Source organism: Dermacentor silvarum, chromosome 3, assembly GCF_013339745.2.
Source record: "Dermacentor silvarum isolate Dsil-2018 chromosome 3, BIME_Dsil_1.4, whole genome shotgun sequence".
Classification (NCBI taxonomy): domain Eukaryota; kingdom Metazoa; phylum Arthropoda; class Arachnida; order Ixodida; family Ixodidae; genus Dermacentor; species Dermacentor silvarum.
Window position 1 is genome coordinate 168,067,304 of NC_051156.1, and position 17,057 is coordinate 168,084,360.

General features: G+C 44.1%; 1 protein-coding gene and 2 long non-coding RNA genes across 6 annotated transcripts in view; 2 read left to right on the forward strand and 1 right to left on the reverse strand.

The window, feature by feature from the left end:
- The first annotated feature begins 91 nt into the window (after positions 1 to 91).
- LOC119446036 (uncharacterized) lies at positions 92 to 12,229 on the forward strand. The gene is made up of 2 exons (XR_007466098.1): positions 92 to 649; positions 3,450 to 12,229. It is a non-coding gene; the product is annotated as an uncharacterized LOC119446036 (long non-coding RNA).
- Positions 12,204 to 17,057, reverse strand: part of LOC119446030 (rab5 GDP/GTP exchange factor) — a 36,774-nt gene continuing 31,920 nt past the window's right edge. For all 4 annotated transcript variants that reach the window (XM_037710338.2, XM_037710340.2, XM_037710341.2 and 1 more), the window contains 3 exons: positions 16,744 to 16,977; positions 13,944 to 14,156; positions 12,204 to 12,532 (listed from right to left, as the gene is read on the reverse strand). In XM_037710338.2, the coding sequence (XP_037566266.1) occupies positions 13,959 to 14,156; positions 16,744 to 16,977 (432 nt within the window). In that variant the 3' untranslated portion in view covers positions 12,204 to 12,532; positions 13,944 to 13,958. The remainder of the gene's footprint in view (positions 12,533 to 13,943; positions 14,157 to 16,743; positions 16,978 to 17,057) is intronic.
- Positions 15,061 to 15,764, forward strand: LOC119446037 (uncharacterized). The gene is made up of 2 exons (XR_005190730.2): positions 15,061 to 15,174; positions 15,435 to 15,764. It is a non-coding gene; the product is annotated as an uncharacterized LOC119446037 (long non-coding RNA).

Below are 17,057 nucleotides of genomic sequence, written 5' to 3' on the forward strand. Positions count from 1 at the left end.
AAACGCGACAATACTTAAACTTAGGCAGTAAAAAAAAATTGTTGACTATGCTATTTAAAACGGTTGAAATTGGCTTGCGATTATGTTTAGAAGGGATCTGAAACTGCCACCACAATGTCATCATCATCAATCTGACAAAAAACGATAGAGATCATCTTCACCATCATCATCAAGCTTGTTGTTGTTTGTTGCGTTCGCAAGCGCTTGGGCTGCTGGTTCCGTGGCGGCAGGCTTTAAATGTGTACGTGTACTAAGTAATTTCTGACGCCGTAATGTCTAAGAAAAAAATGACGGCAGACCATGGTCTTATGGCAAGAGCAGCCGCTCTGGAGCAAGAGCTGCAGAAACTACGACAAGCGCCCGCGCCGATACCATTGGACGCCGATTATGACAGCCGATTTTTGATGGTGCACCGGGAACTGAGCGCGGGCAGAGTTCCCAACGCCATTCCAAAAGCGCTGCTGAGAGACAAGCTCCTGCAGAGTTTGAGAAACGAACAGGAAAGCCTGGGGCGCAATCTCGCTTACTACACCGACCGTGTTAAAGCGGCCGAGGAGGAGATCGCCGACTTGGAGGACCACAATAAAGCTGTTGCCGGTGCGAAGAACGGAGCGTCGCCCGTACCGAATGACTACCGCACCGTGAAAGCGTAAGTCCCCTGTTTATTGGGCGCCTTGGCTGCTTGCTGTATGAAATTAAAAGCTGTATTGCTGGCAGCGGTTGCTGCATTTTGGCGGGGCCGAAATGTAAAGACGCCCGGGTATACTGTCATTTCCAACGTTATGTGGTCGTAACTAATACCGGTGTCACACGATCACTTTCGATCGCAATCGCGCCCGATCCGGATTGAGCTGGATCTGGATCAAGTGCTTCTACACAGTCACCTTCGATCGCAATCTTGCTTGATCGCGATCGCAGACAATCGCGATCGTAGGCTGTCGATTATGTAGTTCTGAGAGTTGCAGACGATCAGCAGACGATAATAGCCTTACCCCTCTATGATGAAGGAAATTTTTTTTCCCGAAAAAAGAAAAAAAAAAAGCTTTTTTTTTGCGGCATACAGTTTTTTGCGGCATATCAGACAAACTTAATAGTGCTTTGGACCCATTAACGACCACTTGTGTGCTTGAGCTCACCCAAACTCGATCCGGATCGTTGGACCGTGTAGCAGCGATCATTATCGATCGCGATCAAGAGGGATCATGGGACGTATTCTGAAACATTCCACTTCGGCGATAGTTCGCCTAGGCGACAATTTCGCCTTCAGGCGTGCGCTGATTGGCTGTTTTAGCAAAATTGGATGAGCTGATTGGCTGGTTGAGCCCGACGTCATTCAATTTTGCTCAATCAGCGCGCGCCTGAAGGCGATAGTTCGCCTTTCGGCTTCAGGCACGCGCTGATGGGGACGTATTCTGAAACGTTCCACTTCGGCGATAGTTCACCTTTCGCCTTCAGGCGCGCGCTGATGGGGACGTATTCTGAAACGTTCCACTTCGGTGATAGTTCGCCTTTCGCCTTCAGGCGCGCGCTGATTGGCTGGTTGAGCAAAATTGAATCACGTCGGGCTCAACCAGCCAATCAGCTCATCCAATTTTGCTAAAACAGCCAATCAGCGCACGCCTGAAGGCGAAATTGTCTCCTAGGCGAACTATCGCCGAAGTGGAACGTTGGATGTGACACCGGTGGTCTCACAGGCCACTTTCGATTGCAATCGAGCCCAATCCAGATCGAAATTATCGACCGTGATTTGCTCCCTACTGCAGCTTGCGCAAAGGAGCTCATCGCGACACAGGAATTCGATTCGGATCGGGCTCTTTTGCGATCAAATGTGCGCTGTGTGACACTCATATAACTCAGAGCCCTGTGTTGCATCGCCTCCCGTAGCCCATCAGGTGGCTGTGTAGTGACATGCTTATTTTGCTAGTTTAATTCTGATAGTTAATTCTTGTTCCAAATCGAAATCGGACAACCGTCAAGTCAGTAGGGAAACCTCTACCATCCTTGACCTAATGTTTGGCAAGGCGACAGTCCCCTAAGGGTGATGTTGGCTCTGGGTTTAAGCTTCTCTTATTCTGCTTGAAATCACTCCAAACGTGTATTGCGATGCTGAATCTATTCAACACAACAAAATATTAAAACAGCATGTCCTGTTTTTCAGAAGTTTCATCAAGGTTGTCACAGTGTCATTTGCCAGACGTGAGGTCAAGCAAGCTAAACGGACTTGGGAAAAGAAGCATGCACTGAAGTGCTGGCTGTTGCAATTTTCCAAGTCTGCCACACAATACCTAATTGTCTTTAGTTTTGCAGGGATTTAGTATTTCCAGGTTTGAAATTCAAGGCCCATATATGAAACCATATTAATGCGACAGCGTTTAGGGACCCGTGTCGCAGAAAATCCGGTGTCGGCAACCGGCGTGTGATCATGGTTGGCAGAGAAAATCATCCAACCACATCGACCGCGCAGGCCCTCCACATGGTGCAAGGTTTTGGTGAACAAAAATTGAATTTCTCACAGCTAAATTCATCAGAAAAACGATAAAGTACGACTTTACCATTCGACGTCAGATTCGCCATCGGATTGTTTACCAATCGGCGTCGGATTGTAATTTGAATGTACGAGAAAACCTAATTCTGCTACGAGAAAGGAAACTCAAACACGAACCCCTTTACCAGACCTGCGCACGTAGGGGCAATAGCAAACAATTAATCAAATAAAAAAGGTGCTAGGGCCTTCACATTTTAATATAAAACCACTTATATTGCCCCTGTAAAAATGTCTTTCCAGCAATGCATTTCAGTTTAAAAGTGAAGCCGACTTTAAGGGGATCGGTGTAAGCTTGGTCTTTGTAAGCTGGCTTTCCCACGTTCAGTGTTGCAGTGAATGAAGCCTACTCGCCGTATGCGAACGATTCGATGCGAACGGGTCCCAATAATGCTATCGCTTTCTACTCTCAAAGGCGAAGCTTAAGTGTCCTCCAAGTTTTTTTACTTCGTTCTGTGCTAAGATGGCAAGGACAATCTTTGAATACATACGAGAACGAAGTTCTATTTTCAATGGCAAATCTACAGATATGACGTTTTGGCCAATGTCTGCAGATTTAGACTGTAGCAGATAGACCATTTCTCATTCAGGCAAACTTGACACAAAACAAAAGCTGACCAGCTAGCCACCATTCAAGTTGTGTTGCAATCTTTTTTGTCACTTGCTGTCTGTGTCTGCCAACCCTGTTAAGTGCATAAAATGTTAACATGTAAAGAAATTGTGAACATAGAATTGCATTGCACTATACTGAAGAACGAGAGCAAAGATGTGTAGAAGTCCCTCAGTTTGTTTTTGTGCAAAAGTTTCCTCTACTCTAGGGGTGTTGATATGTTGCACAAACGCAGCGGATGGGTTGAACATGCCATTGATTGCTGTCTGTTGTCCCACTTTCTGTTGTGATTTCCAGGCTGATCAGCATGCGAAAAAAGCAAATCTCCAAGTACCTCCACTACTTCTACCCGGAGCCACATCAGATTGTACACACCGCTGCGCACAACTATCTCGCGCTGAACGAGATTTTCGACAGGCTACTGGATGCCAGCACCAACCCACCAGAGGCACGATACATCAGACTGGGCCCGGAGTTTTGGCCGCCGCATGTACAAGTGCTTCTGAATATGAACTTGGTAGAGCGAGACCCTGACAGGAGTGACCATATCAGGCTGCAGGACTGTGGCTGAGCTTCGTTGCTAAAAGTGAAGTCACCGCAAAAATGTTATCGGCTTTCTAATCCTTTGTGTCGTCAGTGTGGGATAATGACGCATGCCTCAGTGGAAATATTAGATGTGCTTCTTGAAAAGAAGCATCATGTAGGCAGTGGCTGTGAGTATTACAAGATTTCTTTTAGTGCCAGTTACCTTCATCATAGCATAACAGAAAACCATCATGTTGTCAATAGAATTCATTTGCTGACACTGTTGCTGAAACTTGCTTACCTAGCTTCCAGCTAAAGCGGTTGCTCATCACACAATCTGTCCGCTGTGTGATGTTCTTGTGTGATAGTTCACAAAGCTTTCACTACTTCCAAGGTTGTTGAACATTAAAGGGGCTCTTGAACACTTTTCTAACTAATCGTAGATGGCCTCGCTATTTGAGTACGTCGTCCAGTGAACCTCATGCTGCAAAAATTGTACTAGAAGTGGAGTTATCGCACTGATGCCCGGCTTTCTCTCTCATTTTGTCTCTGCTAGCGCGCTGGAATATACACAGCGGAGAAGCCAAGAGGGCAGAGCCCCTGTTAAAGTTGTGTGTCGTGGCAGTGAAAGGACGTCACGACACCCTGTGGCAAGCATGGTGGACTACGCTACGCAGCTACGCGCAGTGCAAATATGAAATTATTTTTCTGTATTTTTGAGACCGCAGACATTTATTTTTCATTTATTTAACTCAAAATTAGCAATTATGTATTACTGAGAACGTTCTCGCGATCACGAAATCGGCCAGTAGCATTGGTGGGCCAACTCCTTTCAATAGCGACATTGTGGATGCAAGTTCAAGCAACTGTTCACTGCTTTTTACACGATATTGTAAATTCCCTGCTGTATGCAGTGCAATATTATTCATTTCACATGTTCACAGGAGCCTCGTTAACAGATCGGCAACATTCTATTTTACTCCGTTGAAAAAGTGCTTCAGGGACGCTTTAAACGAAACTTTAACTGAAACTAACACCTGCCTCATTGACTTATGGAAGAGGAAAAGTCCAACGAAGCGGAACCCATCGTTATGTGAACTCCTGTTAAATGAAACTTTAGCCGAAACTTACACCTACCTCATCAGCTTATGGAGCAGGAAAAGCCTGACAAACATGTCAAATGGTGATACTAAAAATAGTGAAGAAAATACAATTCATCCAGGCAGTTGCTGGAAGATAATGCAAATTAAATTATAAATGTAGAAGTTGCAACAGTGTTACCATTATGCGTACTTTGCTAGGCAAGTAGTAATCCCAGAGGAGGAAGAAAGCACTACGGAGTAGGAAGGATCTTGCAGTCAGGCTGCCACTACTGCTTCGTTCACATCACCAGGAATAAGAAACTAAATCATGCCCTCATTACATTGCCTGCTCTGAGGACAGCTGAAAGCATTGTTCGTAAGGTGAGTGGCAAGGACTATGGTCACTGTTGCAATTTTAGCAATTTTGTTGCTTGATTTAGCAACTTTCTTGTCCGTTTAGCGACAATCTTTTTCAGTTTAGCGACCAGCGACTTTGTTTAGCGACATGACTGAACAATTGAAGAAATTTTAGTGACTAGATTTTTTAGAGCTAGGAAGGTTGCTTGGAAAGTGGCCTTCTAAAACACACTTTATTATTGAAAAGCTACATGTAAGCAGCCGAAACTAGCTGTACAATGCATAGGCTCTTTGACCATGATGAAGCAACAGTTGCCTTCACATTGGTAGTCTTCACATTGTGCTTGTGCTTTACAGCACAGTGGTCATCACAGACTTCACATTGTGCTCACAAAATTGGTGTCTTCTTTTATTCCTCACAAACTCGATTGGAATGGGTCTGAATGCTGTGGGTTAATTGTGCAGTACTGCTAAATGCTTCCGATTAGTGGACGTCCGTAAGTGTAGCAGTAAATTAATTCTGCAAGTGCCTATTGCAACAAATTTCATTAAGATTTAGAACACAGCAGGTGAATAGGACATTTCGACTGTATAGAAAGGTGTATAGAGTGGCTAAGCTTCACCTGAATCTGAACACGTTGCTTTCATTTCTCACGGTTTTTGCACCAATCGGCACTTCACGGTGGCATTCAGGTAGATCTTTTACCTCTACAATGGTCACGTGATTGTCATTGATGTGTTAATAACGTGTGGCCAAGCGGGTGCCACAGAATTTACTTCTCTTATCACGAACATCGAGTAATAGAAAATTTGAGGGACAGCATGGACCAAGTGCCTTTTCATGCTAGGAAAGTCAGGTTACTTGTGTTTTTTTGTATCGTGCTGTATTTGTAACCTTGCAACCTGAAGGATAACGCAGAATTTAAACTGTCATAATCCATTATGTAAATATGTTAGTAAAGTAGGCGTCCTCTACACCCTGCAGGTAAGCTTACTGTTTATCCATCAACTGCATGAACACTAGACAAACATGAAATGTCTATAGGTTCAGATGATTTACTTCACGTTAGCTTATATAATTTATGTTCTACAATGCCCACATTATTTAAAATTCACTCGACAGTTTTAGCGACAATTTTAGCGAACTTGTAGCAAAATTTAGTGGAAATTTAGCATACTTTTTCTCGTTTTAGTAACGTGTAAAACAAAGTTTATGCAATACTGACTGTGATTCTATTGACAAGGACACATCTATGACTGTTCCAGTGCGTGTTGCTGTTTTGGACCAGATGGTAAAGATGCAGTGGATAGATCTTGTAGTGGAGAAGGATACTACAGTGGCCATACTATAGTTTCCTACTGAAATTACTGCAGGGAACCCTGGTGCTGTGATGGTTCAGCTACCGTGGGAATGATGGATTTGTCTGATCTTCATGCTTGCAACTTTATTTGTTGTGCTATATTGGCATAAATTTCGAAGCAATCCTATATTTCTGAACCCAGAAGGCAACTAGACTCTGCACACATGCACAATTATTGCATAATGTTGAATCTGTACATCAATACCTTGGTGAAAATGGACAATTTGCCAAGTCGCAAAGCTGTTTGAAGCTAGAACAACGAAGTTTGTGCAAATCCATGTACTAACCATCATTCCCAGCTCCCATAGACGATTAGTGCTAGAGTTCGCTCTAGAAAATCTTACAGGGAACTCTCTGACAGTTTCCGAGCTGCAATGGAGAGCTCCATCACACAATCTCAGGGTTACGTCAGTACAAAACCTCAGCTCAGTAATAGATGGAAGCACGATGAGCATTTTTGAGTGCAGGAAGAACAATGTAAAAAGGAGGGGAAGGCTGCAATGGGCATGGCAGTGGCAGCATTTGATTGCCAAAAAGTCTTGATACAAAGTGCATTCAAAAGCTTTTGTTAGGGGGGAGTGCTCTTTAATACCGCATTCCACACTTCTCATAAAAGGTGTCATCTGTTGAAAATTGTTCCCATCGCCAAGCAGGGATGGTGCTACAGGGAGACAAGGGATGGCGTGTATGTGTACGTGCGTGTGTGTTAGAATTTGTGCTGCGTGTGTGTGTGTTAGAATACTGACACGCAGTGGTGGTTTTATTTAATAAATCAGATGCTGGTTCGATGTTTTCAGCCTAGTGACTGTGTTGAAGCATCCTGGGCTGTTCATGTGAAAGCGCAAGGTGGTGTCTTGGCACAGAATGCTTGCATGTGTGTCTTCCTGACATGCCGCATGATAATATATGTTCAGTTACATCTACGTTGCAAAATACAGTCAGTGATGGAAGCCGCTTTTCGTGTTTTGGAGCAGAAAAAATAGCAGTGCGGAGCAAAAATAAACATAGTTCGGAACAGTGACTCATTACTCACGTGCATGTAGCAAACTGCGCATGCATTTACTATGACCCAAATAAATCTATGTATTTAAAAAAATATTTGCATCTATTAGTGCTCACATATTGGAATGGTTCAATTTAGTAAAGAACAGAAAATGAACACATGTAGCAAATTCTCAAGATATGCAGAACAGTTTTCTTTTACACGTGATAACAGTATCACAGAGAAATATGATTTAATGTCACAATAAATATATCATCAGCTTAGAAAATGAAACATTTAGCATGAAACGATTTAATATCACAGTGAAATGTATGAGCAAGCCAATAAATTGAAATCAGTCCTTGTGGGCTGCACTATATTTTCTTTTGATTCTTCAAGCTTATGAAGGCTGCTTGCAAGTTTTGCCTGCCCCTGCTTCAGAAATGATTGTCCAATTTCAATATAGTCAAACTTTTTGGCCTTTATCCCATTTGCAATGAGCAGTTCAGCATTAGCAAGCATCTTCTTAGCAGAATCAGTCACCATATGTATATTTCGCAGCTCATTCGTTTTTGTTTCTAGTGGGTCTTGGGGAAGCTTGGCTTTCTTAGCTGCAGGCCCACTTTCTGCAGACACATGCTCCTGGTACCTTTTGAATGAGCTCTTATAGCCTAAATCATGACAGGCTTCACAAGAATGGTTGAAGCATCTTGGCCATAGTGATTACAGAATGGTCTGGTTTTACACAAGCCAGTTTAGGTTTGCGATTGAGAGCTTGCTCCGTTTATGAAGGAGGCAGCGATTTTTGCTGAATCCCTTTGCAACATCAAAATTGCCATTAGCAAGAGACAGCAGGGCTTTAATGAACTTCATTTTTTAGGGGTACTTGGGACTACTTTCTTTTGACATAACGGTGAATACGTGTTGCCAAGCATCATCGAGCCACTCATGTAGATTACAGGACAATTCTTCCGTGGAGATTAGTGTTATTTCATCCATCAGTGCTGAGACTTTCTGTGGTGGTACCACTTGAGGCACTTGTTGCACTAAATTCCTGAGTCCTGCAATGGAGCTCTCCTTCTTAACAGAACTTGGGTGAAGGTGCTTGAGATCTTTCAGCACATGATTGTTAAAGGGCAACCTTGAAAGCAGATAACATGCGACCTTGATGTAAAAGCTACGTGCGCCTAATCTGAAAATCTTCTCCTGAGGCGTCCAAGCAGAAATGGAGCTTTCTGTATCAGCTCAAATCTCGAATAGCTGTTTCCAGTTGGCAGAACATTTCACATCAAGGGATAGTTCTTTTCAAGTGAAGTTCCTCTATGCACCATTCTGCATAAGACGTCCAAGAATTATTTTCACTGGCATGGTCATTTCTTCAAACAAAATATAAAGCAGCAGCTAACTTCGCTGCAATGACAAGCATTCAGCAAAAATGTCAGCCACATTTCGCAGAAAGATTGCTTTAGGCAGCAGTACCTTCCTCATAAGGTTCTCCTTGAGGGACCTATAAATGATGCCACCAGGTCGAGCTTTTTCTTCAGCATCTAGAACCGTTGCCTTGATTGCTTCGTGTTGTTCAATGAGTCGCCCCAGAGCTGAACTCATTGTCAACCATCAATTCACGTGACGCAAAAGAAGATTTTCAGGCAAGCCTAAGCATTTCGAGTTGTTTTCAGGGCAGCCCTCTGAACAGCTGAATTCGTGTAAAATTGATAGATATCAAGCAAAGTTGACTCCACAATGTTGCAAAATGCTTCTATGCCTTTGGCAAATGCGTTTTGCACTTGGCACAAATTGTGTTCACTCATATCCAGCAAGGTGCGATTTATGCCCTCTTTTAAATGTTCCTTCAAACTCCACATGACGTTGGGCCCATCACTGTAAAAGCAAAGCATGTTTCTTTGAGGCAAATCTTGAATAGCTTTTTTAGAATGTACCAGCAGGATATCTGCTATGCAGAGCCCAAGTGAAACGAGTGCAGATGCTCAACTACATCACGTTTTTGTGCATAGAAAAAGTATCTGACAATGACATCCAGCTGTTGGCAGCTTTGTTCTAGGAGGGGTGTTTCATCTATTAAAATCGTGTAACATATGTGTGTGGCTTGTTACTTTCGTCTATCACTTCTTTCCTAAAGTAGGGTCTTAAGCCATCTGAAATGATGTAAGAAAGCTTCTTTCGCCCACACTGGAACTCTTTGGCGACTTTAGAGTCCGGGAACATCAACGGCATGATCTGTGTGGCTGCGTTCCCGTAAGGTATCTGACATGGCAAGTCACAGAGCAGAATGCGCCTCCGCTCGAGCAGCACGGTCCGCCTCAGAGTCCCGGACCAGATGAGAAACACGACTCCAGTTGACCTTGCTTTGTAGCAAGGGGACATATTCTGCAACAATCCACTTCGGCGATACTATCGCCTTGGCTGGCCATCAGGTGCGCTACGTCATCCAGTTTAGCTCAACCAGCCAATCAGCACGCGCCTGACGGCGATACTATCGCCGAGGCAACACTGTCGCAGTACGGCCGCAGGCTTAATATCTCAGATGAATCCCTCTGTTGACTGCAGACTGTTGACTGCGTTTATTCATAGCGTGATACTTCACAGCTGTTATGCCGTGCTGTGAGCAGTTGATGACTGTTGCAGAAGATGCACAAGACTCCTTTTGATTCCTTCTCTGCACCAACTAGAGATGGTGTCATCGTTGGCATCAGTCTCGCCGAGAACTTGTACGTTAAATTTGCTGTGACGACTTAAAAAAAAAAGGCTTACCCAGATTATGCAAGCTGATAACTCAACCTCAAAGAGATCTCTTGGCTTTAACACATTAATACCTAGGCAACAATCACTATTCAAACAAAGATGCATACTATACTAATAAGATGACCTACTGTTAAAACCTTGTTAGTCGGATTCCTGTTAATTGAGAAAATCATACTCGCCGTCTGGTACAGGCAATATAAGCAGTATTCTAGTGTAAAACTCGTGCTATTTCGACGGCGTTTTGGTCAGTTCGGACCTCCCAGAGTGCGGCCCCAAATTCGAGAAGATGGTGGCGAAGAAACTAGGAAATAACGGTGCGCGCATCCAGACAGAGCGAACTGATGTTTTTCCACCTCTTTCTCAGTTTTCACTTCCGCAACACTCGCACGGCGTGCCCGGAGCATTCAAAGGACGTGCTATGGGAGCGGGGCTTTCGTTCAGAGCAGTAGCGCTTCAGAAAAGGACGTTGAAAACAGCAACAAAAAAGTAAAAATGCACGCAATATTCCAAGCTGCTTCCTAGAACTGACGTTGCTTTCGTTGGCTTTATCAGGCGTATAATCGGAAGCTCGCACTAAGTTGTCAAACGCGTCCTTCAGCCGTTGCAGGCGAGCGTATATGCAAATTGTCATCAAAGTAAGAAAATGAACAGTAAATAGGAAAAGATTGGCGAGCTTTAGACAAATAGACTGGCCCAGGCTTGCGTATCATATGTTTGGATTTCCACGTGCTATCCATGCCTGGGCAGGAATGAAACAACAGGCACCCGTGACGACACATATTAAAGGCTTACCTTTAAGCTGTGAAAGGGCCATAGCGGTTCAAAGCCAGACATTCAGGAGCCTGCACAAGTCGGTGAACTCATGCGCTTCAGTGTCATTGCGAACTTGGGACACTCCGATGTGACCACAAAGAAGTCGAGCATGCCGCTTGGCTTGGCGGCACGGATACCATACCCAGAGTTTCAGTTTCGGAACTATTACAATTCCGCCTGTTGTGTGGACAGGGGAGGTTTAGGCCATTCATGTGCGCCTTGGCGCAGGTGTAGAACAATTTATGCGAAAAGCAGTCATTTGGTGCAGCATGTATCGGCATTTCTATCTCGTCGCAAAATGGAGCAATTGGCACAGCACTTCCATCACTACAGAGTTGACGATTACCACTCATATGTTTTGCTTTGCATACAGTTCGCGTGCTGTCACTTTGAGAAATGTCTCGGAACACCATGATTCACTGAAAGGTATTGCAGAGACCTCAAAACAAGAAAAAAAAAAGGTGCAACAAGCAAGTGTCTCAGCTCATTTTTGTTGTCGTCACATTGCAGGTGCAAGATTGTCGTTGATCAAAAGTGCATAGCTTTAAGTGCGTGGCATAATTGTCGCAATGCTCACCCCAGATTACATTTAGGACCGAGAAGCTCATGTTAAACTCGGCAAACAATAATGGAGATGTGTCACGTGACGCGATGTGTCAATAAATCGAAGCAATCACTTCATCAACGTGATAAAACAAATTGCCTTTAACTAAAACGGTCCCTTCACTCAAGCAGCTTAACATGCACTGAAAACAGTTACGGGGGCAATAAGCTTTTTTTTCTGCAATAATTAAATGCAAAGTTTGAGCTGCTATTGTCAGCCAACTGTTATGCATGTGGTGCCTCAGTACGCAATGAATAAAATTGACATTGCGAAGATATCGCGACAACTACACTACTAGTAATAATCTTGGCAGATGTGCCGTCTTGACAGTCGTATATTCCATGCTACCAACCTCGAAGTTGCTGAGACGCACCGACATTCATTAGTAGTTGCAGGCACATTCACATGCAAAACAACTTTCACAGTTAGGGTATGGAACCCACTCTTTGGCAACTTTTGATGTTCAGTAATGAGTTAACGACTTCAACGGGGACAGCATTCAATGACCTACTCAAACTGCATGTGTGACACTAGAGTGAAGATAATAAAGCGAGAGAGACAGAGTAGCATTGAAGGAATAAATTTATGTAGACATATATATTATTATATATATACACGAAAAAAATTTGTCAACTATTTTTACAATTTGTGGGGTCGGCAAGCATCCCCCTCCCATCTTCAGTGAAGACAGTTGTTCACAAGAGAATCTCATTTCGCCACGAGCACGCAGACACAGGTCCAGTGGCGTGACGTCGTGGCACGTGTATGCGTCTGGCACTGAAGCGCTCACAGTCCGTTGCGATACAGCACAGAAAAATTTTCCGCTGCACAGTCCCAACACACATCCCCACTTCGGTGATGGCCTCTGCTTGTCTTGTTGCACTAGGTGACCCCTGAAAAGGAAGCATGAACACAGCCATCAGTGAAGGAGAAGAAGTGAGCAGCGCAAGCCTTGCAAAACGGTAATCCATCCTCTTAAAGAGCGCTCAACAGTATAACTAAATTACACTTCGGGAATGCCAAAGAGCAGACTCTTAACCCTGAGTGGAAGCTTGGTATGTGCAGAAAAACTGAAAAATTGGTGGTTCCTGCACTAGCTTCTTGTGATGCCAGGAATTTGGTTCAATTAACTGCTTATTGCTAAAAAGAATAGCATTCTAATCGAACCAAATACTCAACCTAGGTGTATTTGGTTCAGCTTCAGATGAACTTTGACCACTTTGGGGTTCTTTGATGTGCACCCAAAGCATGGTACATGAGTGTTATTGCATTTGTCCCCATTGGAATGCAGCTGTGGGAGTTGGGAACTGAACATGAGATCTTGTGCTTGGCAGCAGGAATGCAGTAGCCGACCTGCCGAGGTGGATATGGCGTTGTGCTGTTGAGCAAGAGGTCAACGGCTTGATCCTGGCCAGAATAATGCTCGTGCACCATGCTTTGGGTGCATGATAAAGATCCCAAAATGGTGAAATATAATATAAAATGTTTGCCCAATTTGTTAAGACTTTTCACTGCGAAGCCGGTCTGTGTCACTGCAGCAGCTCACTCCTCTGACAGTGAGGTGCACCAACGATGGTGATTTAAAGCTTTTTTTTTTTATCATACATGCCAAGTGTTCTAGCTGACAAAACACACAAAAGAAAAGGGAGGGGACTGGAAAGAGAAACCCAAACAGTGGTAAACACACAATCTTCTTTTAAAGGAGTACTAATATATTTTCATTCCTCATTTTCTTGTATTAAATGAAGGTACTAGACTTCTATAAACCCTAGAAAAAAATAATGCCAAACTTCACAGCACCCTAAATAATTAATGTAATAGCATCTTCTATGGCCAGTTTCAATTTTGTTTGTCAGGAGGTGACTGGTGTTATGAGGTTGTGATCCAGAAGGTAGTCACGTGGGAACCGGACATCACAACGTTCTGACGCTCGCTCTAGCGCACACAATCACCTGCTATTGCTGCTACGTCTGACTTGCTACGAGGAGCGCATAGCAGGCAATGACTGAGCCGGAGCTAGCATCAAAACGCTGTGGTGTCCAGTTGCCACGCGACTACTTTCTGCCATCATGACGTCACAACACCAGTCACCTCTAGGCAAACAAAATCGAAACTGGCAGTAGAAGAGCTATTAATTATTTAAGGTGCTGTGAGGTTTTGCATTATTTCTTGTAAAGTTTAGAGGTCTAGGACCTTCATTTAGCAGAAGAAAATGAAGAGCAAGAAATATCACGTCAGCGATCCTTTAAACTCGTTTGAATAGGAACGCATTTCTCGATATATTCGGATTTTCAGTACACATACCTCAGAGTGCATGCCCTATGCTTGTTCCGCTGCCTCTGCGACGGGCATGGCACAGGGGAGCTCCCCAGTTGATGGCAGGGTTGACTCCAGCGGCTGCGCATGCGTGTCCGCTGTCGAGCCAACGATGACGGGTTGCAGGGGAGGGGGCAGGCATGCCTCCATGGTGTCGGGAGACATGGGGTCACCAGAGGCCAGCAGCACTCGCTGCACATCCTGCACATTTTTACAAAGACGAGGAAAAGCACGGTCACACACAATCCTCCGGAAGTCGGCAAAACCACTTCCGCAGTTTGCGCCAAGCTTATCTCGTTCTCCACAATTTTACAAATAACTCTTTTGATGTGTACAGTTAGCATCAAAAGAGTGCCAGATGCAGGTTACACGATAAAAGTAGAATTTCAGCCCAGCTTTAGCTTGAAACCAGTAAAGGAGTACAACAGCATGTGTAGGTCAGGTACACTGGTGCAGGTAGCAAATCTGATATGCAGGATGCATGATCAGGCTTGGGAAATATGTATTACACTTTTTCTCCCAGATCAGGTGTCCCATAAAGATTCGACGCTGGCAGTAAATTATGGTCCACTTTTAAAGGAAGAGCACCATGTTAGAAAAAGATAGGAAATGCAGACAACACAAACATCGTTTCCCTCTACTGTCATGCCGAACTTTTTCCAATACGAATCACTGCCAACTAGCTCAACCTTTAACAGTTTTAGCTGTAAACAGTTAGTTAGTTTACAACTAAAATATGGCACGAAGGCACACACTATTTTTTAATGCATAGATGCCAGCCTAATGTGTCTATCAGCCATTTTTCTTTCTCTCAATAAAGTAGAATTGTGGGTTACATATTGGCTTATTACCAGCCAGGTGTTCATTTAAGGGTGGACCGTACTGTACAGCTCCTCCATTGCAATTTTGCCTGCATTTTAGAGTACTTCAGGCATGTAAATCTCGCCCTATCAGTTTAGTAGCTGATGATAGCATCGTTCTGTGTAGGTCAAATAATTTGCAAAATAATTTTAGCAGGACATATTTGTTTCAATTTAGGCCAACCAGGGTGGTAGAATTATGATAAACATACTGCATTTTTGCTTTGCATAAAATTCATCACAAGTGCATTACTTCAGTTCTGTTTGAATCTATAGCAACTTGCAACAACACATTCAGTTCCCAACCTCCCTACTTTTCTTCCTCATCTGCATTGCTGGCTTTTCTTCTTGAGACAAAGGTAAAAATTAAAAAAATTAAATTATGGGGTTTTACGTGCCAAAACCAGTGCTGATTATGAGGCACGCCGTAGTGGGGGACTCCGGAAATTTGGACCACCTGGGGTTCTTTAACGTGCACCTAAAACTAAGTACACGGGTGTTTTCGCATTTCTCCCCCACCGAAATGCGGCCGCCGTGGCCGGGATTCGATCCCGCGACCTCGTGCTCAGCAGCCCAACACGATAGCCACTGAGCAACCACGGCGGGTCTTGAGACAGAGGTAGAAACCACAAACAGACCACTTACAGGCCATATCTAAATGAAGAAAAAAGAAGTCTTATCTCGCAATGGGTTTTCCAACACCAATGCTATTATGTGTACCTACATCATTCAAAGGGCATTGTTATAGAGGGGTTTAGTGAACATATTGGTAACTGTGAGTGGTTCTATGCTGCCATTTTAGGAGATTTCTTGCTTCATCTTTCCACAAATTTTGTGCTTGTTTAGCAACCAAAATGCGGTTTTAGTGGGCATTTAGCTTTTCTTAGTCGGTCTAAACATATTCTTAGCAAATCAACTTTCGCAACAAGCTGTCCACACTATCAAGGCTTATCCGCGTTGGCCAAGGTAGAAAAGGCAAACTTCCACAAGACCTTGTTTGATTCACGGGCAGTGATAATGACTACGTACTGCAGAGTGAGTGGCGAGCTATGAGCAGACAGGCAGCACCCAGCATTGAAGGTGAGAATGTGAGAAAGTACATGCTAAAAATTCTGGCATGGCAGTATTGTCTGGCCTCTTTCAAATGTTAGGAGTGCCATAGGAGATGGGAAATCATGACTGATGGACCATAACTGGGCTCTTGTAGACACACAAGCTTGGGTACTACAGCAGTTGAATGCTACTTTGCAGGCTCATTCATGCACAAGCTGTAATCTAGGCAGATTTCCTTCTCATGTTTCTTAGTCTTCTTCCTCGGCTTTAGTCCCATTTGGCTGCAGGGTCAGATCTTCTAGATCTCAGCCTCCATTTTTCTCGATCGAGGGCCTGGTTTGGTAGTACTATAGTGACACCAGCAGCAGCATTGGTGTTGCAAAACCCAGTGTCAGATCAGATTAATTTTTTCCTGATTATAGACTTGACCTGCAAGTGATCTATTTGTAGAGGTAAATCGGTATGCTTTATTTGTGCTTTCTACTATAATATATTTGCATAAACAGTTCGAAGAATCTAGTGGGCCTTAAAATGTTTTTGATGGCAACAATGGGGAAAGCAGTTTGTTGGTTAGGAGACGGATTCAACCAGTGCCACCTCCTCAAAATTCAGCCATGATGCAAATAAAATCGACCCTCAGATTAATTCGACAGCATGCGCTCTGGCAAACCCTCTGATACAGCTAGCCTCAGCAGTTCTCTTATTAAGGTAGCCTTGAATGTAAGCGTAGCAGAGAAATGGTGATGAATACAGGCAACAAGGTGCCCTGTGGAAACCATAAAACTTGCTGAGAGAATGGCAAGAATGGCCTGCTGAAAACAACTTGTGCAACACTTGTCGCACCTCTGCTGATACTGAACACAGCCAGCACGCACCTCAAGGGGCACAACATTAGATGACGGATCAGTGGATGCGGCTGGCACCAGCGATGAAGGTGGGGGAGTGTCCAACTGTAGCAGCAGGCTGTCGCCGTCGTCCAGCTCTCGCAGGACCACATCGCGGAGGAAGGCAGGTACGAACCGCACATCGAGGTCGGCAGGCACTTTGTACGAGCAGGGAGCCATTGGTGCTTGCGAGAGGGCCTGTTCCACCTCGCGAGACACAGTCTCCTGCGTGGTGGACAAGGGTAGTGGCCTGAGTATGAGCAGCACTAAAATAAGTAGCATGCGGTAAACTGGCTGGTCAATCT